Here is a 23,323-nt window from a genome sequence, read left to right as displayed (position 1 = left end):
CCATGGCAGAAAGTTGGCATAGACCTGTGTGAGTACAAAAAGCAAAACTACTTGATAGTGTCTGACTATTATTCCAGGTTTTTGGAGATCCTAAATCTACCAACAACTACTAGCAGTCAGGTTGTAGCTAGGCTGAAGGCTACATTTGCACGTTTTGGTATCCCTGAAATTGTAGTTAGCGATAATGGGCCACAGCTAGTTTCAGAAGAGATGAGGAGGTTCAGTGAGGATTATGATTTCATCCATGTGACTTCAAGCCCACACTACCCCCAGAGTAATGGACAGGCAGAGAGGGCTGTTCAGATAGCCAAAAGCATATTAAGGCAGGAAGACCCTCTCCTCGCCCTGTTGACATACAGAGCTACACCCTCTTCTTCCACTGGAGCCAGTCCAGCGGAATTGCTCATGGGTAGGAGACTCAGAACCACCTTACCCACATTGCAGCATAACCTGAAACCGGCCTGGCCTAAAGAGGAACTGATCAAAACCGCTGACGCCGCAGCCAAATCGAGGCAGGCTTTCTACTACAACCGCAGGAACGGCGTGCGGACACTGCGCCCACTGAACTCGGGTGACGCAGTACTCACCAAACTTGATGGACAGAAAACATGGACAATGCCAGCAGTTGTTCACAGTCAGAGCTCCACTCCCAGATCCTACATAGTGGAGACAGCTCAAGGTGAACATTACAGAAGGAACAGGCGCCACCTGTTGGCCACACCTAAAACACTCACCTTTGTCAGCAGGGATCCTGACCATGTCACTCCAGGGGAGAATGGAAACATGGATGAGTCCCGAGCAGCAGAAAGGCCAACTTCCACACCACATGTTACTCGCTCTGGCAGGGTGAGCAAGCCTGCAATCCGGCTGGATTTGTGAGGCGTATGGACTTGTGTACTGTGGGGGATTTTTTATTTTTTTTGTGAAAAGGGGGGTGATATACAGGTTAGAAAATCATCTTAGAGGGGGAGATGTAATGTTATGAAGGTTGTGTGTCGGATGAACGCTAGTAAAAGCTACACAGTTAAGAACCTACGAAGTCGGCTCGTTCTTGAATTATTCTTATGTCAGTAAGACAAGGCGTCTACGGACATTACAGGTAGGGTTGCCAATTTGTTACACACACACACAAACGTGTATATATGTGTGTGTGTGTGTGTGTGTGTGTGTGTGTGTAATAAGGAACGATTCCTTATTTTAAGGAACGGTTGGCAACCCTAGAAGGGCGTAGGAGAGTTTTATATTGAGAGGACAAAACCTTGTAGGGGGCATGCTCCCCCGGAAAATAAAAAAAACTGTTTTAAACTGCCATTTTTTAATAGTTTTCAGCAAAGAAAAACATGTTTCATGGCCATATGATAAGCCCCCCCCCCCGGAAGATGGTATTGATAATAAAGAGTATTGTAACGATCACGAATAAGTAGCCACGAGTCGGACCCTTTAGTCGACAGGTTAACGTAGTCGCCCGCGGTGCGGGAGCTACGGGTTCGCGTCCCGGCTGCGGCGGTTCCTGTGCTTGTCCGCGGGGAGACATCGCTAACCGCTCGACTAAAGAGGCTGACCCCTTATCCAAGGGCTAACGTGTCTGTTTATTGTGTACGTTACAGTGCAAAAAAGCAATATGCAACAAAACATTCATTTACCCTGCCTGTAATGCATACTGCAAATGCTGTACAGCCTTGTAAAGGTGAGGTTGCTGTACTGGATGCAACGTTTTCATTTCTCATATTAAGCTAAACTAGTTAGCAAAGTTACCCAGCAGCTTAGTAACACATTATGAAGTTACAGCACTACCAAAACACAGTACTCTGAAATGAATGGAAATGCTATATATAACATTGTGTTCACAATAAGGTTAACTTGAGCCGTTCCGTATTCACGTTATAACCTTAAGAGTTTATTGCGTGTGACTATCACGACGTCTGTGCTAGCTATAGCCTTCCTGCTCTTTGACTAGCATTGGCGGGAGTTAGCGAAAATACATTTACTTAATTAAATACATGTGTTCCAACCTCAGGTTTCATCATACATTTTATCTTTTAAAAATGGGTAAGTACACTTGGGGGGGTTTACAAACCCGTGAGTGATGACGAATACAGGAGGATTCCTCGCTGCTGCGTTGAAAAGTTGAGTGCCCCTGCCGCGTCACCGCAGTCACGTGTCAGCGGGCCGCCGCCAGTACCAAAGACATGGGGAGGAGGGGGGGATTTTTTTGTTGTTGTTAATAAATAATACTATTACTTATTGTGGGATGGAAATGACATGAATACTGGCACATACAGGGAGTATATGTCCAATATTATGTATATTTATGCATGCATCTAGTAGTGGATGTTCTTGTTTATTGTGTGGGGGGGGGATTTTTCGCCTCCCCCCCACATTGAGGGGGACTTGTCCCCTCAATCCCCCCCGGTTCCGACGCCCTTGCCCACAGTACTACACAGCACAGTCTCAGACAGCACTAAACCCACCAGCTAATCTGCCACCCAGCTACCGGTGTCGTACACATATAACACAACAGGCACAGCCGGGTCCCTGGAAGCAGGCCTGGGAGCGCCTCGTCTCTCAGACAAAAGACACAGATGGAGATAGGCAGATTTTTATTGCATCAACCAATAAAAAGACACTGTTGGGAAAAGAAGGAGGGAGGGGGGGGGGAAACAGAAGCCCTGACAACATGAAGTCATTCTCGCTGCACCAAAACCACACATTCTTCTAATTACACACTCAAATAGAAAAAAAAACAAAAAAAATCAAAATCAAAAATGTAAATCAAAAAGAATTTGGTATTATAATTCCAGATTGGTACATATGGTGATATATTTACATTGCCCCTAGTTAGAACCCAGTGTCAAGGCCCCTGACTCGTCCTCTGAAAAATTAAGCAATAAAAGATTTTTTTTTTAGATGAATAATCTGTCAATTTTACTCCCGTTCAAACATGAAACATAACATGAAGGATGAACTAGTGTAACAGTACCGCAGTACCAAGGGAAATAAAGGCACTGCATGGATTCTCCAGGTCAAGAGGGTTCATCATCATGTTTAAAGGAAAACCAGAGTACAAAGGAAGAAAAGAAGAATATACGGAGAGATCAGAGATGCTGGGACACTGCATCTGTTCCAGTAGAGAATGATCAACTAAATGGCACTTTAATTGAAATGTGGAAGTGGTACAGAGTGCACATTTTTGTAATACAACGACGAGACAATAAGAATATAAGGCTGTGGCAGGTTTCATACTGTAGTGAATTCCGGGGGCAGCCAGGAACTGCCGCAGCCAGGACACGAATCCGGAGCCAGTGCTAGTAAACTGGTTAGCGCCCGGATAGCATCCGGATGTGGGCCACTTCAGGCAATGATGCGGCACAGATGGTCTTCTGGCCCTGACAAAATGGATGTGAGCCTGAAGCGACCCACATGTATAATAGCAAATACGGCCCAAACATGCCAAATCAAATGTGGGCCTTTTTTGGCAAAGATGTGGTGCTCTCGGCAACATTTAATCTGGATGTGACCCTGAAGTGGCCCGTGTGGTAAATGGTGAATATGGCCCAAATATCACAAAACAAATATAGGTCACCTTTGGCAAATATGTGGCACATGCGGCATTGCTATGGCTTGGTTCTGGCCCGGATCTGGCAAACAGGAGTGGACTGCCCAAGTGCCATCATTCCACGCGGTATGTGGGCCGGATGAAAGTGTCAGCGTGGGACGGGTCTGGGCCACAGCAATTTTGCTATCTGGGCGTGGTCGCCCACACCAGGTTTGCGTCCCAGTTGCGGCGGTTCCCAGCTGCCCCCTGAATTCGCTACAATACTTTCTAAGGATTGCATCCTGGGGAGGATGTAAGATGGTTAAGTAAATTACAGTAGGTGATGGACCGCTGATTCATATACAGACACATTCATACATACCATTATGTGGGGTTGATAAGTTTTATCTTATACTGCAATTTCACAATTCAACTAGAAATATCTATGTTCTGTATTTTACACTTATAAAAAAAACAAGCTGTCTAATAACTTGAAGCTGAGGGCCACTGAGACCCTATGCACCCTGCCCTGGGCTGTGTTGGCGCTCTGCGGCCGGGCGAGTGGTGATGTTTTGGGTGGCGGGGCCGGTGGCATCCGGCTTGACTACATCATGAGTGGCTCTTGGGGCATGGGGGACTCCGCCTCGGGTACCTCCCCCCCCTGAGGCCCCTCGCTGCTGAAGAGGTGGTAGGGAGGAGTCTGCCGAGCCTCGATGATGAGGACGCCCTCGGGAGACAGGGAGGCGAAGACTGTCAGAGGGTCCACGTCTATCGGGATCCTGAGGAGAAAGAGAGGAGGGGGAGTGGAGGAGAAACAGGTGGCAGTGAGAGATAAGTTGGCTTCGACGGCGGCGGATTTATATATTTATTTTTTTGCCGAGTTGATGGCTTGTTTATGTGAAAAGCATAGGAGAGGGGAACTGTGAAGCTCACTGCTGTAGGCCAATTTACTTTATACTCGTGTGTGTGTGTGTGTGTTTAAAAGTGTGGGGGGGCAGGGTGGCAGGGGAAAACCCACCCACATTGAAATTAGGGATGTAAGAAAATATCGATACACTTGAGTATCACAATATTATCTTCTGTGACACTCTATCGATTCTCAAAACCACTATATCGATGTTTAATTGTTTACATGTAAAGGTTCGTGACAGACATTTTGTGTTGTGTGTAACCCCACGACCGCTAGATAGCAGTGTTGTAATCTATCTTCAGCAATGTGACTCTTCCACTCCAACCCAACAACGTAAATTGAGACAGGAAGTAGCATAAGCACAAAGAACACAGGCCTATGAAATCACAATATATCGCCTTTCTTACAGCATATATATATTGAATCATAACTCCTATATCATGATACGTATCGTATTGCCAGATTCTCACCAATACACAGCCCTAATTGAAATGCAGTTAAACAGATGACCTTTTCCCATTTGAGCTCCTGCACAAACATTGTTGAGAACCAGGAAGTGTTATTGCCACCATTTCAGTGATTATTGACAGCCTCCAGGAAGTAGCATAAGGTTTTACCATCATATATTAGGAAATATCAATAATAATAATAATTTAAAAAAAAACTTGGTCTATTCCATTGACTACCAACATGGGGATCGCCAGTTCGAATCCCCGTGTTGCCTCCGGCTTGGTCGGGCGCCCCTACAGACACAATTGGTCAAGTCTGCGGGTGGGAAGCCGGATTTGCAACAAGTCCTCCAACCCATATGACCACATAGGTCGTTTGTCCTCTAATACAGTGGTTCTCAACCTTTTTGGGGTCCTGGACCCCCTGCGTATTTTTGATCTACCCTGAGGACCCCTCCACCTGATCTTGGGGGAGGGGGGTTGCAATTTGATAGAAACAGTAGAAACTGCATTTTAAATTGCATTATAGCATTTATTCACTCTTTGGGGCAAAAATAAGAGCTTTCAGTTGTAACTTAGATACAGTTAACAAAACAGAATTCTTATGCAGTAACTTTCAGATATATGTAACAAAACAATATGTATTCAGTAACTTTCAGATATATGTAACAAAACAGAATTCTTATGCAGTAACTTTTAACAATGCAAACGGGAGCGAGATCTCTTATTAAAATACAATAAATTACACTTGTGAAACAGATGTAATTAGAGAAAAAAGTCCTGTTACCCTTTATAGTGTAGGTAGACACAGGTCTCGGTCACATTTGAGTAAAATAATCCTATTTCTATAAATGTCATAGGATCTTTTTTTAAAGATATTTTATTTTCACGGACCCCTTGCAATTACACCACGGACCACTAGGGGTCCGCGGACCCCGGTTGAGAAACACTGCTCTAATACAATCCACAGGAGCGCTTCCTAAATTAGCGCCCCTTCCGGCGGCAGGAGATGTTCCACAGATACTTTTCTCCTCGGTGCATTGTGGGTTTTTAAAACAATTTGAGAACAATAGAATATGTAGTAAGAGCGTTTTTGTGTTGTTTCTCCATCTAGTATAGTAAGTAAGATTGCTATTGGCAGGATGTTTACCTGTGAATAACGTTATAAGAGCTAACTTAACGTTAGCCAAAAGTTAGCAAGTCAGCTAGCGTGGACATTATAACCGCTATGTGACATTAAACTTTGCTTTTACTAATATTCGTTCTCAAGAAAGCTTATGGAAGGAGATCGCTTATTGTTACAGGAAAAGTAACGTGTTATAATTATGGAGGACCACAAGGAAGTAGCTTAAAACGTAACTACAGGTTGTAATAAGCTACTTGTACAAACGACCTATGGGGTCGTTTTTTGGCAGACGACAGTCTCAAACTGGGGGGGAATAGCGTGATCCTCCCACGCGCTACGCCCCCCCCCCGGTGAAACTCCTCACTGTCAGGTGAAAAGAAGTGGCTGGCAACTCCACTTGTATCAGAGGAGGCATGTGGTAGTTTGCAGCCCTCCCCGGACTGGCAGAGGGGGTGGAGCAGCGAGTGGGACGGCTCGGAAGAGTGGGGTTATTGGCCTGATACAATTGGGGAGAAAAAGGGGGAACTCCCCCCCCCCCAAAAAAAAGCAAACTTGGTTGGGGACTTTGACCGTTATTCAAACAAAGCTCAGCCTGTCCTCCTCGGCTAGCACTCGCTCTACACTGCAAACTCACAAACACTGTCTCGCACCCAGCCCAGATAGTAATGATGTAGCACTGATGGCCTTCTCCTGGCCCTGACAAAATGGAAGTGAGCCTGAAGTGGCTCACATGTATAATAGCAAATATGGCCCAAATATGCCAAATCAAATGTGGGCCTTTTTTGGCAAAGATGTGGTGCTCTCGGCAACATGTAATCTGGATTTGACCCTGTAGTGGCCTGTGTGGTAAATGGTAGATATGGCCCAAATATTACAAAACAAATATGGGCCACCTGTGGCAAATATGTGGCACATGCAGCATTGCTATGGTTGGTTCTGGCCCAAATCTGGCAAACAGGAGCGGACCGCCCAAGTGCCATCATTCCCCGCGGTATGTGGGCCGGATGAAAATGTTGGGTGTGGGATGGGTCCGGACCACAGCAATTTTGCTATGTGGGGGCACTTTTCATTTCACCTCTTCCGGCTGTGCAGCAAGCAGAAGGGAGAGGGAAAAAAAGCAGACTCATTCCAAATTAACGAAATAGAGTCCGATTCCAATTGCTGAGAATGTCTGTCGGCAAACCTTTTTACACCTGTAAATTTTCATTGCTACACAATTTTACGATCTGCTGCACTTGCTCAGTTTTCACGTTACTCACTGCAAATATGATGTTTTTCTGAGCAAACTGGCATAATCTGGTTCCTCAGTTCAGAGCAAGACAAGAATAAAAGAGATTCTTATTCATGAAAACCAGATGGGGCTCTTCAAATTTTGGATTCTTAAGAGTTGGATTAAAAATAAAAATAACCAAATATTCCTTTCATGAAGAAAAAACGTTTACTGAAACATCTAAAACCAGGCCATGCACTGCACAGTAAGAACTGGAACAAAGTGAGGGCAAAGTGGCTTGCGCAGCAATGCAGAGGGTGTGTATTATGGTCGAGAATGCCATTTCGGTTACGTCGATGGGACTGCTGGCAAAGAAGTTGTTTAGCAAGTAATATGCGACTCCTGACAGCAGAAATTGTTCTGAGGTGAACTCAGCATTACGCAGTCCGGTCACTGTCCAAGCACAATTTGGAAAACACATTGTGAAATGGCTCATGCTTGCACATTCGCAGCCTCCTGAATGCACATTGTGCAATGAACGCGGCCCACTCTGGGAACAATGAGATGCATTTGAAAAGGCGAGCATGGCGACGCATCTTATGCATTCCCTATGACAGCGTTTGGTTGAACAAAAAAGCCCACCAAATACAAAAGCAGGGCAAGGCAGGCCACTTTTTTTCCACTTAAAATGTTAATGCAGGATGACATCGTGGTTTAATGGTTAGCACTGTTGCCCAAGTCCAGTTCCAGTCCATCTGTGTGGAGTTTGCATGTTCTCCCTGTCTCCCAAGACATGCCTGTTAGGTGAACGGGAGTCTCTACATTGTTAATGGTGTGTGAATGTGTGTGTGTGTCCTGTGATGAACAGGTGATGTGTCCATAGTATTTTCCTGCTCTCTGCCCAATGCATGCTGGGAGAGACTGACCCCATGACCCTGAATGGGACTGAGTATAGAAAATAGATGGATGATAATACAGCATAAAATTATTGTCTTTAGGTAGCAAAGAGGCAACCTCCACTATTGGGTGGCACGGTGGCGCAGTGGTTAGTGCTGTCGCCTCACAGCAAGAAGGTCCTGGGTTCGAACCCCGGGGTTGTCCAACCTTGGGGGGGGGGGTCATCAAAGGTCGTCCTCTGTGTGGAGTTTGCATGTTCTCCCCGTGTCTGCGGTGGGTTTTCTCCGGGTGCTCCAGTTTCCCCCACCCTCAAAAAGACATGTATGTCAGGGTTAATGCTCCTGTCTGTGCCCCTGAGCAAGGTAATGTGAAAAGAACTGGAGTTGGTCCCCGGGCGCGGCATGAAGGCCGCACCACAGTGCTCCAAGCTACACAGATCACAGCTAGGATGGGTTAATTTGCAGTAACTGAATTTCCCGAAGGGGATTAATAAAGGAAACTTAATCTAATCTATAGAAGCCGAATTAAACTATGTTTTGTTCACCACTTCTCCTCCGCAATCACACTTTCAGAATGGTTTCTAAAACAGAATGAGAGTTCCAGTGGCGGCTGGTGCTAACAATTTGGAGGGGGGGGATTTTCCTTGGCGCAGCACACCTGACAGCTGCTTTAATGTCCACACAGTCACAGAGTTATTAAGAAGGACAATGTAGCCTATAGATAAAATAGGCTACATAGTCCTTCTTAATAACTCTGTAACTGTGTGGACATTAAAGCAGCTGTCAGGTGTGCTGTGCCAAGGTAAATTGCCCCCCCCCCAAAAAAATCGTTAGCACCAGCCGTCACTGGAGAGTTCTGACATATTTAGGGTCTTGAGGATGAGAGGAAAGACAACCACTGTGAAGTTGCACCTCTGTTGTTTGTTTTTAATTATTTGACAGCTGTCACAGGAAAAAAAACAAGGTCTTCACATCACATTAGTAAGGAACGCAGGCAGGAGCACGGAGAATTGCGGCACAGGATTGTTAACGCATGTGTCAGGCTGCAAGTTTAACATCTTGTGGTATCGAGTTGCCCTGTCATCTTGGCATCCTTCACACACGGCGCTGCTGCCTCAGCACCTTAGTGATTGAGGGGCAAATTGAAATCATTTAGCCAGTCACTATGGTCCTCTCTGCCGGCGTGCAATCAACTTTCCCTAAAGCACTTGAGAAAGTCCTTGTCTTCAACCCATGTCTGCCCCCTGTTGAGCAGCATCGCCTCAATAAAGAGTGGTAGATATCATGCTGTTGCAAAAAAGTTGAAGGTTTTCCACAAAGCTCTGGCTCTATTCAGTCATGTGTTCAGGAGGAACTGAATGTCGTGCTTCAGGTCGAACAAATTGTTCAGCGACATTTGACGACCTCGTTCCGTTGGATTATAAACGTAAAAGCGAATGTAAAGTAATATCTGTCCAGTAGTGCTTGTTTTAATTCATGAGCCAGCTCTGGATGAACAAACAACTGAATGAATGAAAGAGAGAGGGGAAGACAGAAATATAGATAGACACACACACACTTTATACAGACAGATACACACTCTCAGTGTAAAGACACACAGCAAGAGCCAAGCAGAGCGTGGTCTTCATCACACAACGTGACCTAATAAGGATGTTCTGAGGTTTTCCGTGCGTCCTGCCAAGTGTCTCTGGAGCATAAACAGCGGGCCGCTGGGCTCCAACCACAACACACTGGATTCCACCCTCCGTTTAATTAGAGTGGCCCCTCCGCCGTCTTCCCACTCCACTGAGAATTACTAATCATATGGGAGGGAGGAGCACCTCCACCCACGGCCGCCCTCGAAAGCAGCCAACACCGACAGGTTTGAAGCCAAACAGGCAGTTACTCACAGAAGTAACACACAGCGACGCGGGGAGGAAACCGACTGCCCTCCAAACCAGGCACGGATATGTTCTAACAACGGTATCTGATAGGGTTCATGGCACCAAGGGTGAAATTCCACTGGGGATTTGAGATCGGGATGCAGGGTGAACGAGCTAGTTCACTATCTCAGCGGGACGTAGGGGTTCGTAACCTCACAACCTGGCATGATTTTACACGCACATCTCAACTTCCTTCTATCGTACGTAGCCCAGGAGTCGCCACACTGGAGTCCAAGCGAGATTTGTACAACTCTGTTTCAGGAAAGCATCGACAAATGTTGAGCAGAAAACAATTTATTCTGCTGTAGAGCACAACACGCTTCCCCTTTAACAGGACGGCGAGACAGAATTCACATTAGAAGTAAGCTGAGGACCAGTACTGTAAACAGGTGTGGAAAAAATGTCTCCAAAAAATGTGTGCAGTCCATGTGTGCATGAACACTCACATGTGTACACACACACACCAACACAAATGCTCCCTTCCCTCGCCCAGTTTAAAGCAGCCACTCGTAGGATAGCAAAGTTTTGCCGCCTTCAGAAGAAGTCGAATCAGTCAGCTGGTCCATCACAGAGGACTCCAGCAGAAACCGTATCAGTCCAGCACGAGGGTTTATTTACCTCTAGTGAGCACGCATTTTATCTCTGACATCGATTTTGTACAGCTGCCAAAAAACTTTGCAATATGCTTCCACAGCCCCCTGTGACGCTGCAAACAGCTGCATGGAGGTATAGGGAGTCAGACAGAGAGAGACAGACAGAGAGAGACAGACAGACAGAGAGAGACAGACAGAGAGAGAGACAGAGAGCGAGACAAACAGAGAGACAGAGAAAGAGAGAGACGGACAGACAGAGAGACAGACAGAGAGAAAGAGAGAGCGAGAGACAGACAGAGAAAGAGACAGACAGACAGACAGACAGAGAAAGAGACACAGACAGACAGACAGACAGACAGAGAGAGACAGAGACAGACAGACAGAGAGCGAGACAGATACAAACAGAGAGAGACAGAGACACAGACAGAGAGAGACAGACAGAGAGAAAGAGAGAGCGAGAGACAGACAGAAAGAAAGATAGACAGAGAGACAGACAGAGACAGAGAGAGACAAAGAGAGAGACAGACAGAGAGAGAGAGCGAGACAGAGACAGAGACAGACAGACGGAGACAGACAGAGGGAGAGACAAAGAGAGAGAGAGATATGATGTGTGTGTGTGTGTGTGTGTGTATGTGCGCCAGATGTATGTCTGTGTGCATGTATGTCAGCTCAAACACATGGTAGGACACACACACACACACACGCACACACACACGCACACACAGACGGAGTGCTAGAATCTAGAATCATAACATCTCGGAATGGCAGGCAGGCTGCAGCACAGGGCCTCAACAACAAACCAGTAAAGCCTTGCTCCAGACCGCATTCCCGTGCTGCCAGACCTGCACGCTGCCGACAACCTTCGAAATGCACCTCTGCCCCTGAAATGTTGCCCAAAGTAATGAGTCTGGCTTCTAACTGCCACATGTCACAGTCTGTGATAGCTGGGTGATGTCTGACTGTGTGCCACATCAGAGAGAATGGAAAAACAAAAAGTTGGATTTAAACACTGTCAGGGAGAGTAGCCAGCATCTTGTTTCCGCCTTGTGTCTGTCTATCGCTCTCACCATGTCTTTCTCTTTTATAGCGGGAGGATTTTTGTATTGAGGGCAGTTATTTATACATGCCCCCACTTCCCTGTCTCTGCCTCTCCCCATATCTGTCATTGTTTTCGTCTTCAGGTTTCACTTCAGCTGTGGCACACGGGCCCGATCTGACGGCTTTCCAATTAAAGGGATTGTGATGTGAAGGGTGTGTGGCTGGGGAGGCCCCAGCTGCTTAGTAATTAGCCGACAGGAAATTAAGTGAGCCGGAGTGACTCGCCAGCGAGACAGTGGCTGGGCACGGCCGATTAGCACCGCTGTTTGAAGTCTTCCCACCGCCCAATTAAAAAGGGCAGACGCAGGGGGTGCAGGGGCACAGGGGGAATGGTGGGTGGGTGGCAGGGTTGGGGGGGAGGTGGTTTGTGGAAACTTCCATGCTCTTTTTTATTTATAATTGAGTTTCAGTGCCAAACAGTCCTGAACGTTTTGTCTTCCTGTTTCTCGTTAGCTTGACGCCACGCCGCTTACAGTTACACTCTGGCTGGTGCTACGCGTAGACTGATGTCGATGCAGTGCCAGAAATATCTAGTACGGCCCTGCAACCAAGACTTAGGAATACAGTTCACCTTTGTTGATCTCAGGATATATTAGCTGAAGCAGCACGGTGGCGCAGTGGTTAGCGTGGTCGCCTCACAGCAAGAAGGTCCTGGGTTCGAGGCCTGGGGTAGTCCAACCTTCGGGGGTCGTCCCAGGTCTTCCTCTGTGTGGAGTTTGCATGTTCTCCCCGTGTCTGTGTGGGTTTTCTCCGGGGGATCCGGTTTCCTCCCACAGTCCAAAGACATGTAGGTCAGGCTAATGTCCATCAGAATGGATGGACATTAGCTGTATCTGGTCAAGTAAGTGTTATCTGGGCATGTTGAGGTTTATGTCATGGACAGGGGTCTAAAGAGACAGACATGGCCTCCAGTAGGTGGGTTAGGTCTTCTGACCAGGACTTATCTGTTGTCCCTCCCTCTTGTTTGAAAACAGAAGGTGATGGTGCCTTTAAAGTTGGGGCTTGGACACTGTGGAAGCTGCTACCTAAGATATGTGATCTGCAGTCTCTTGTTGACACCTTTAACAAGCAGCTAAAGACCCGTTTACTCAAACGGGCCTTTGTCTCACCTTGTGCTGTCTACTGTTCGTAATTTTGTGTGTTTTTTCAGGGGGGGGATCCCCTCCCTTTTCTCCCCAATTGTATCCAGCCAATTACCCCATTCTTCCGAGCCATCCCGGTCGCTGCTCCACCCTCTCTCCCGATCCGGGCAGGGCTGCAGACTACCACATGCCTCCTCCGATACAATGTGGAGTCGCCAGCTGCTTCTTTTCACCTGACAGTGAGGAGTTTCACCAGGGGGACGTAGCGCATGGGAGGATGATGCTATTCCCTCCAGTTCCCCACTCCCGTCCGAATAGGTGCCCTGACCGACCAGAGGAGGCGCTAGTGCGGCAACCAGGACACGCACCCACATCCGGATTCCCACCCGCAGACACAGCGCCTGACCATGCCGGAGGTAACACAGGGATTCGAACTGGCGATCCCATGTTGGTAGGTAGAACAACTGCCACGCCACCCCGATGTCCCAATTTTGTGTGTTTTTAAGGTCATTTGTTGTTTATGTTTTATTGTTTCTTTCTTTTTTGCTGTTATTAATGGTCTTGCTTTTAACACTTTTACTCTTGTGAAGCACTTTTTGACCTTGCTCTTTGAAAGGTGCTGCACTAAACAAACTTTACTTACTTCCTTACATGATGCAAAGCCATGCTCCCCGTTTGAGTAATATCTTGGGAATCAGAGTGGGAACAAGGTAAAACTGACTCGATGCGACAGACGGCACAGGTGACAGTGCAAGACTCAGCGGGTATACTCACTGTATCTTCTTTGTGAAGTTCTTTGTCACGATGCCGCCCTCCTCCTGCTTCTCCTCGTGCTTCCCTGTTAGAAAACGATAGTGCAGTGAGCCGAGTGATGTGAAATAACCTTGTTGGGATGACTCAGGCAGGGTAAAAACCAGGCAAAAGGGGGGCAGTGAGAAGCACGGTTACCAGAAGTTCAGTGGGACATTAAGACAGACCTATCACAGACATGATCTGCTAGTTAGCTCATTTTGCTCACTCTAGACAGAAACACAAAGTTTTTGCTGTCCGACGTCTCAGGGAATTTCCTTTGAGAGACTTTCTGTCTCATTACATCAGTGTTGTTTTTTTGTTTTTAACTTGAGGACCTCCAGGGTGGGCTCCAATCCCCTTAACTAGACACGCAAGCGAGTCACACTAAAAGTTGAAATGAACACAATGAAACACCCATCGGATCCTTTTAGCCAGACTTCCACAGCAGAAGCCTGCAGATACTCATTCGATGGAACAGGGAGGAGGATAGCAAGGCCCCGAAAAGCCTCGTGAGATATGGGCCTCTCCTTTTCCCAGCTCTGTTTCTGGGTGTTTGTGTCTCTCCGGTTAGCTAGCAGCAGCTGCTGGGGCTACTAAATGTCATTGCTCCATCCAGCATGGCCCTACCCCCCACCCCCTCATCAACGCCCCACGCTCAGCTATGTGCTACCTTACACCCCGGCTGTGACGTCTCTCTGCCCCCCAACGGAAAGTGCTGGACTCCACCAGAAATCTAGACGGGGGGGGGGGGGGATGTAAAGCTCCAAAGAGTACGGAGCCGGGTTCACCAGTGAAGTCATGCCATATTATAAACTTCATTAGGAGTTGAGAAGTAGAATCGGTCCCCCTTGAAAGCCTTCCCCCTCCCCCAAGATGTTTTAATGAAGAATAGAGATTTGGCCAGCGAACACCAGTCACCTCTCCCTTCTGACGGAGATGTCACATTCCAGAGGTGCTGTGTAACATGCTTGGGGAACTGAGATGGCAGAAAGTATCTTATAATAGATAACATAACACAGCAAAGCAATGCGTCCATCACAAGTTCCCTCTGCCAGCGCAAGTTTGGGAACCAGGGCTATACTTTTAGACACTCAGGAGGCGAGTTTTCCGAGACTTGTTAACATGTGACAAGGAGGGCGGCGCATGCTGTTGTGACTTGTATCCGCGCGACTTGCTTCGTACATGCATGCTTTACAACACACCGCCACGATTTGCTTTTAGAACGAGGTTGAGTCGCCAAGGCCGGTAGGCTCTCCGTGGTGCTGATGGAATGACCCAACTGGCATACCAACAATGTGTTTATAAAAAGCCCCAGCCAGCGCCGGGGGGCCTATACTCTCCCCTGTGCACTCGTCTGTACTGGGCATCCCTGGCATTTGTCTTATCTTTTGAAGTGCTGACCCTAGACACTCCCCTTTAATCCGCTGGTCCTCAAAGCGGGGGTCCCGGGAGCCCCGGAGGTGGCTCCACTGGTACCCCAACCACAGTCAGAAAAAGGCTAATTTGACTATTATTTAAGTAATTAAATTGTATTTTTTACTCTTTCAATCATTATATCTCCTAATCAAGTGTAGAGTTACACAATTCAAAACTGAATCATACATAAACTGTTCAATAACAATAACAATCCCTTAGCATAACCTTCCCAGAGAGGGGAGTCATGGCCTGCTGTGTCTATTTGCAGTTTGGTGACAAAAAACCAGTTCAGCTGCTCTAAGTAGACTTTTTCCCCATTTATGACCAAAGGTGAATTCGGTAGTGAAAGAAGCATGACTTGTTTCCCCCAGAGAGCCACTGGGGAAACAAGTCATCTAATTATTTCCAGAACATTCTGTCTGTTCATTGCTTGTCTTATTGTAAATGGAGCCTGTTGTCATGGGCCATGCCTTAAATCTAAATCTAGCTCATAGGGGAGTGAGCGGTTCTCCCAAGAATCTGAAACAGGTGTGTAAGCTTGAGGATCTGCCAGCCAATATGCAAGTCATATCGGCGCCCCCACCGTCCCAAATCCTGTCCACCTACAGGTCATTTCATCAACCCGACATTTCTGAGACCGGATTTCCGAGTACTGCCACTGAGATGCTGGCATGTTCCCGCTGGTTAGACCTCGTTGCACATCTAGATTAAATTAAAAGAGGGCTTCTCTTGGTGAACAGGGTTGAAAGGGATCTTGGTGGAGGCTCATGAAGATGCTAGCTGTGCTTTAGGCTTTGTCATTGGTTCTGCTGTAACTTAGTGGGTATATATTTTTTTTATTTACAATAAAATAATCTTTATTTTATCATTGTTTAATATGTTAACACCCATGTTAATTGCAGTCTTCAACATATGTCTTGTTGAAGAGATGTATTAAAATCTCAGTGTAGCTATCTGGCTTACTATACCATAACTATACTATAACTATACTGTACTATAACTATACTGCAACTATACTATAACTATACTGTTCTATAACTACACACTGTACTATAACTATACGAAAACTATACTGTAACTATACTATATTATATAATATACTATACTGTACTATAACTATTCTATACTATACTTCACTATAGTATAATATTACTATATGGCACTATATTATATTATTACTATAATTTATACTGTTCTATGCTACAACTATACTATAACTATACTATTCTATACTGTACAATAACTGTACTACACTATAGCTATACTGCACTACACTATAGTATACTATTACTATGACACTATATTATTACTATGTTTACTGTTCTATGCTATACTGTAATATACTATTACTGTATTATACAATTACTATACTATACTATACAATACTACACTACATTATACTACACTTTACTATGATAGAATGTCACCGTACTATACTATAATGTTACTGTACCATACTATAGGATAATGTTACTGTACTATACTTTAATGTTACGGTACTATACTAGACTATAATGTAATTTTACTATACTAATGAAGTGTGAAGGGTGTCTCACCCGACACCTCTACGTAGCCGTCCCTGGTTCTGACGTGCAGCTCTTCCGGTCTGAAGCTGTGCACGTTGACGCAGACCTTCCAGGGCTCGCCCCCGGTGGCGGGGGGCGCGCTCCGGGGCTCGCTGTACCTCGCGGTGTACACCGGCGGGCCGCCCGTGGACGCGCGCGCCGGGAAGCCTGCGCGTAACCCGCTGCCGAACGGAGAGGTGCCGAGGCGCGCGGTGAGGCGGGCCGGCCGTGCCCAGCCGGGCCAGTCCATCGCCAGGTCGTCCGGGAAGGACGGCATCCCGAAGTCCTCCTCCATGAACCGCGACGCCAGCTGGTCTCTGAACGGAGACTCTCCGAACGGGTCCCTGGGAATCCTCTGGCGGCTCCCCAGCGTGTAAAAGTCTCCCTCGGCCATGCCAACTGAGGAGAGGTGCGCCAAAGACCGAGACCCAAAAGTTCAGGTATCAGTTCAACTTCTGTCCCTGCACGACTGCACCAAACCGGAACGCCTGTTTCAATATCCCACCGCTATAAATAACTTCACCAGGACCAAAATAGTCTCCTATGGGGGGTAAGTGTTGCTCGCATTACCGTTACCCGACGAAACAAAGTCCACTTGTCGATCAGAGCGCACACTTTCCACCAGCTTCTCTTCCCTTTAAGACCTCGACGTCCACTTCGGGGCAGCAGTTTTTTGTATACGGGGCCGCGGAGTTTCCCCCAGACGGTGAGTCGGCACTGAGAAGAGTCCAGGAGGTGCGGGTTGGATCCTGGAGCAGCCGGGCGCGCAACAGCTGACCGAGGACCCTCCTCCATGACCAAATTTAAACCACGGTCAGCATGTCGGTCAACCCCTGCGCGCACCAAAAAACATCTGTCCCAAAACTGCTCCTCCCCTCGGTGACTCACGGGCTTTTTAATAGAAAATAACGCACGGGTGTACGGGAGCAGGAGGACCAGGGTCCACAAACACTGATGTCACGGCACGGATAAAACACACCACCTCACGCACATGGGCTGCAACGTCCAAGCAGGGCGCAAAGCATGCATGCACCCCCCCCCCCCCGCATATCAAATAAATAAATAGATAGTCTTGTTCAGAACATGACATTCTTATAGTTTATTCCACACACAGGAGGATTGGGGCGGCGGGGGGGGGGTCAGGGCGAATTCATGGAGACACGGTGTGGGGGGGGGGGACAATTCATTTCCGGATGACACATCATTACAATGTCAAGTTGACATACTGATTCAAATGAGCGTGTCGGCATGAGAAAAACAAAACAAAAAAACAGGCTTCAACAATATGCTCGTTCATTAGGAAAATTACAGAATATGGATCATTTAACACCAGAACACCGGATCACTATTGGTATGAACTTGTTGAAAATTTAAAATGAAAAAATATATATCAGAGAGATCTTAAGCACAAAGATATCCAGAACATCCACTTTGTGTTTTTTCTTTTTCTTCTGGCATTCAGCTGTGTTATTCCCAGCATTACCAAAGTGGACCATAAACCTGACCATGCACCAGTCATTCTGAAGTGAACTCGGCTTATATCAGAGCCGGTACATTAGATAACCACACCCGGTATTTCTAATGCCGATGCGTATTTACACCACAGTAGTTACATATTCAAAGCTGATTGCTATCTACGTATAAATGTGCTGGCACGTCACTGAGACAGGAAGTCATTCCACACTCACTGCCTTTACATGCACAGTTGGACTACTGTCGTTGTCCCAGTATACAAGAACCGGGGGAGAATCGATTTATTGACATAAGTGTGTTCGACCCCGGCACGGTAGCTGGTGATATGTCCCCTTTCAGGGATAGGCAACATGGTTCAGAAAGGTCCGATGTGGGTGCAGGTCTTTGTTCCAAATAAGGAGCTACACGCCGGAGTCTACAAATCAAGGCCCTTAACAAAGACTATTGGTTGACTAATAGAATCAGGTGTGTAACTGCTTGGCTGGAACAAAGACCTGCACCCACAGCGGACCTTTCTGGACCATGTTGCCCATCCCTGCTATATGCTTATTTGCAGTCACGTGATTCTAACGACGCGCGAGCTTCCGATGGAGGGCAGGAAGTGAAAAGCAGAATGGACGAGATGGAGCTAGTTTAGCCTGAACTGTGCTAGTGTGGTGGCCAGTGATACAGAGAACTTGCAAAAAAAAAAAAAACTCAATGAGACGAGGATCGTTCAAAATAAGACTTTTATTGACGAATCAACAAAGTCTGAGTCAGGTCTGCAGAGTGATTGAAAATCGGACAAAAGCCTCTCTGTCTTTATACCATTTACAAATCTAGTGAACAATCTACTTGCGTCAGTCAATCTCCTGCTGTTAATCAGGGTTCTTGTTGATCAGGACATGTTGGCGGAGCAGGAGCCTCTCTATCGATGGCGAGTGGAGGGAGGTAAGGGCTCAGGCCTTTACCACGAGTTCTCTCGTTAAAAGTAACTCCAACTAATTAATATTCTATGCAACGTTATAACATTAATCACCATTAAATGGTGCACGGAAAAGACTAATGTTTATGTTGTTTTCTCCCCATTCATGCGCTAGCTTGCGTTAGCTTAACGGTACTAGCAACTCACCTGAGACGGAATTATTAAAACCGATGTCCACGCCATGCTCTACGGCTTGGGGCGAAGGTCGGCGTCCTAGCAGCTCTTCCAATATGTCGGCACGAAACTGGGTTGTGGCCACTTGTTTTGTTGTTCTTTGCATTGTAGTAGGCCCGACTGAGCCGCGTATTTGCTCGGGGGGGTTCTTTTAAATCCCGCTTCGTCCAACTTTTCCGTCCGCCACTGAAGTAGTTCGCCATTCCGCGTTCTCCTTCCCTCCACGTACTTTAGGATACTCAACTCCTTTAGTTGACACAACATAAAAGTTTGTCTCTTCGTCTGTCCACAAATGCGCGGTTCTCGCTCGAGCACGCGCCATGTTGTTTTTTTTTTTTTTAGGATTTTTAACATTTTTGTGGACACCATGGAGCCAATCCCCTTTCTACTTGTCCTCGGGTTTTAGCACTCGCCACGTTGATACTACGCTGTTCGACTTCCGGGTGAAAGACCGCCGCGGAAGCTATGGATCATGCGCAGAACGCCTAGGCCAGTTCGGGGTCGATTGAAGCGTATACATGCCAGAGACAATCGATCTCCAACCGCATTATCTAGGTCAGGCCCGTAGCCAGAAACATATTTTGGGGGGGGGGGTCGGGCAACACTGCCGAAAGCTACCGGTAAATAAAATTCCCACACTGTATACTATAGCCTAATACCCAACCGTACGGTAAATGTCAACGTATTAATGGCCCATAGATAATCATCAATGCATTAATAAATAAAAGTGGGTCTTACCTTATAAAAGCAGGTCCAATCGTCTTTTTTGTCTGCAAAAGATGTCCAGTACCTCTTCCGGCGTCACCACAATGTCTCTGTGCTCCGAGAGCAATGTCAGTCCATCAAGCCGTCTTTCCGTCATTGTACTGCGCATTTTGTCCTTGATCCTCCCCAGACGGGAAAAACTTCACTCGACATGGGCACTGGTGACAGGAAGCGTGGTCAAAACGCGGAGAAACTTGAAGATGCTTGGAAACAACTCACTGTTACAGACATTTAATGCCTCAATGGCATTTTGTGGAACATACGTTGCATTTTTCCATTTATCCCGCCAGGTGTCAATTTCTGACTTTACAACTTCCAGATGCGGTAACACTTCATCAGGATACAGGTTGGAGGGCGCTTGAGCTGAGCTGTCGTTCAGCATGCTGACCTTAGATGGCAGTAAGGAGCAGAGGTTGGAGATCACATTTCTGTGTTTGCTGCAGCGTTCCTTCATCTGTGATGAATAAAAGTCAAGCATGACTATGAAAAGCTTTTGCCGGTAGTGATTTTCACAGGCCTTCAATGGATCCTCATTGCAGTCCATGCCTCTTCGTGGTCGAAATTCAACCCCATACTTGGCTGCTTGGGAAGAGGTCTTTTGGAAAATCTGCCTGAACTCTATCTCAGAGTTAGCCCTCATCTCATCTACCTATTTAATAACAGCATCAGCAGCTGAAACGCAACTCACCAAGTCACAATTTTCCTTCTGAAGGAAGGTGGACAGGTGGTAGGTTTTTGCAAGCATCTTCTCACTCACATTCATGGACAGCATGAATTCTGCATTGTCAATTGAATTAAAGAGCTGAGTGGCTTTGACAGATGTGTCTCCTGTGAAGGTTTCACTGATTTTCTGCAGGCTGGATTGCACAGGGTCTAAAAGCTCGTTGAATGTAAATATTGCGTCATGGCGTTCGACCCATCTCGTTTCACACAACTTCGTCAGTCGCGTTTTCTTGCAGTCGGGTAAAAGACGCTCCGTCTCGTGTTGCAGACTGGCAGACCGCAAAGCCGAATCATGGAAAAAAGCGCATTTTTCCGAGACAATTCCAAAGCAATTTCGCACCATTTGTACAGTGCAGCACTTGTTTAGGACCAAATTCAAACTGTGGCTGGCACAGTGCACATAAACTGCTTGCTTGTGCTTCTCTTTGATTTTAGCTTGGGCACCATTTAAACAGACACTCATGGCAGATGCGCCGTCGTATCCCTGGCCACGTAAAAACTGTAAATCAACGCCTGCATTTGTCAACTGACTTTCGATTGAATTGGCGATTGCCTCCCCGGTGAACTTCTCGATATCAACAAAGGACAAAAAAAATCCTCTCTGATGCTATATTGGCTGTCATGCTGGTTCACGTATCTGACAGACAGAAAGCTGCTCCCGCCCTGAAACATCTTTCATTTCATCTGCCAACACAGCGAAACACTGCGCGGAGTTTACTTTCTGCACCAGTTTGTTTGTTATCACATCTCCAATTATGCTGATTATTTCATTTTGTACATCAGGACTGCAGTAGCTAGCGTTTGCTGAACATTTACTCAAGTGTTGTAACAGTACTGTGTCGCCAGATGTAGCCCTAAACCTGAGTAAAGCCCTGAAATTTCCGTTATTGTGAGTTGGCTCATTCAATGTCACTGGTCCTGAATCAATATCACCTCTCAGGGCGAGTTCTTGGCGACTGCAAAAAATCAACGTTGCAATGATGCTTTTGAGTTTTTCTCAGTTTTCTTGGACTCGCTTTTTTCTCTCAGAATCTAGCCTCAGTGAAATTGCATCCATTTTATTGTTGAGAACCATTTGGAAATTGTCCGCTTTCAAACATGCATCCTTGTGATATGCCTTTTGTGCATGGTCTTTGAACATCTCTAAAGCATGTTTCCAGTCTGAGAAGTGGACATTAATTAGCTTGCCAGCTTTTCTGTGCCCTCCCTTGCCCACATGCTCGACTGCAAACGCAACACAGTGCTTACAAAAACAACCGTCGGACCTTGTTGAGTATACTAGCCAGCTACACTGGTCAATCCAATGACGTTGGAAACGTAGTTTACCTCCTAGTTTTGTAGGGAATGTTTGTCCGATATTGGCCGTCCAGTCCAGTGAGTATATTTCTCTTCTCTGTTCGTCTGATATTTTCCCACCAATATAATCCACAAAGTCGTGTGAAAACGTTTCCGAGGTAGAGGACGGCGGGTCTGCTAACTCTGGCTCAGTTTCCGAGGAGGAGGGCAGTGGGTCTGCTAACACTTGCTCCGGAAAATCGGTAACGTTAGTGACCAGATCATCTGTAATGTTCTTTTTTTTCTTTTTTGAGTCGGGACACGTTGAAACAAAAAAAAAAATCACCGATTTTACGAATATTAACTTTACTGCTCTTGCCTGATTTACAGGTAGCTTTCGGCAGCTCCATTGCTTTTGAAAAGCAAACTATAGATCGACCATTTAGCTAGCATAACCAGTGGCAGGTTGCTTAGCTGACTCGTCAGACCCCTGAGCCAATCAAAAGCGTGTGATTTTATTTGTTTTACGAAACAGACCAATAAGATACATCATGTTTGGAAACAAATTAGCTGACAGGTTTAACGCCCGTCAGTCACGATAGATGCAGTGTATGAGTACGCTAGAGGGGCAGTTACAAATAATCAAAACGATAACTAAATAATTATTGGTGCCATTTCAGACGGGCCGTGGGGTTTCGGGGGGGGGGGGGGGTTCAGACACGAAAACCACCTACCTGGCTACGTGCCTGATCTAGGTGTGTTAGTCCGACTTCGATTTAGTACGATTTTAGTCGGACTAACGGGTTTACATGTATTTTAAAGTCCCGTTTTAGTCGGACTAACACAATAAATCAACTTTTTCTAACATGTAAACGTACTGACTGTGGATGACTTCCTGTCTTCTTCCTGCTCGCATCGTGCTTGCTTTAAGTCCCCCGTGCCAGGGCGTGCAGGGAGCCTCAGATCGCCAGCATTTATACAGGTAGGATGATGGATTTTCACACGATAGGGAAACAAAACTCATTTACCGGGAAAGGCAGTTTCAAACTTTTTACAGATTCTAAGTCTGGAGCCAAAGAGAAGTCAGGCGACAGTAACTTAGCAAACAGGGTGGTTGTTTCCTGCTTTTCCAGCATTTTGCTCCATCTTATTTCCCATCTTCTTGACGGAAACTAAAAACACTCAGTTTACATGTATGTTACGTGCACTGTAAATTCTAACAAGTTTACTTAAAAAACATTTAGGAAACCGTTTACCTTGGGAAAAGTAAATGAACTTGTCAATTTATGTGGAATCATTTCACATAAATCATTTCATATAACTTGACACAATTAAGGTCATTTACCTACTTTCCC

General features: G+C 46.3%; 1 protein-coding gene across 1 annotated transcript; it reads right to left on the bottom strand.

The window, feature by feature from the left end:
* Positions 1-2,583: 2,583 nt before the first annotated feature.
* hspb8 (heat shock protein b8) lies at positions 2,584-17,396 on the bottom strand. Its single transcript, XM_056281390.1, has 3 exons — positions 16,586-17,396; positions 13,596-13,659; positions 2,584-4,314 (listed from the first exon to the last, which is right to left on the bottom strand). The coding sequence occupies exons 1-3, from the start codon at positions 16,986-16,988 to the stop codon at positions 4,140-4,142; spliced, it is 642 nt and encodes a 213-aa protein (XP_056137365.1). The 5' UTR covers positions 16,989-17,396; the 3' UTR covers positions 2,584-4,139.
* Positions 17,397-23,323: the final 5,927 nt, after the last annotated feature.

Source organism: Lampris incognitus, chromosome 1 (genome assembly GCF_029633865.1).
Source record: "Lampris incognitus isolate fLamInc1 chromosome 1, fLamInc1.hap2, whole genome shotgun sequence".
Lineage (NCBI taxonomy): Eukaryota > Metazoa > Chordata > Actinopteri > Lampriformes > Lampridae > Lampris > Lampris incognitus.
This window is presented reverse-complemented; position numbering and strand designations above follow the sequence as displayed.

Excerpts from the sequence above, each read along its gene's own strand:
- hspb8 (XM_056281390.1), bottom strand. The coding sequence starts at position 16,988 with ATGGCCGAGGGAGACTTTTACACGCTGGGGAGCCGCCAGAGGATTCCC. Across the intron at positions 13,660-16,585 it reads CGGCTACGTAGAGGTGTCGG|GGAAGCACGAGGAGAAGCAG; the intron begins GTGAGACACCCT and ends GTTTTCTAACAG. Across the intron at positions 4,315-13,595 it reads AACTTCACAAAGAAGATACA|GATCCCGATAGACGTGGACC; the intron begins GTGAGTATACCC and ends CTTTCTCCTCAG.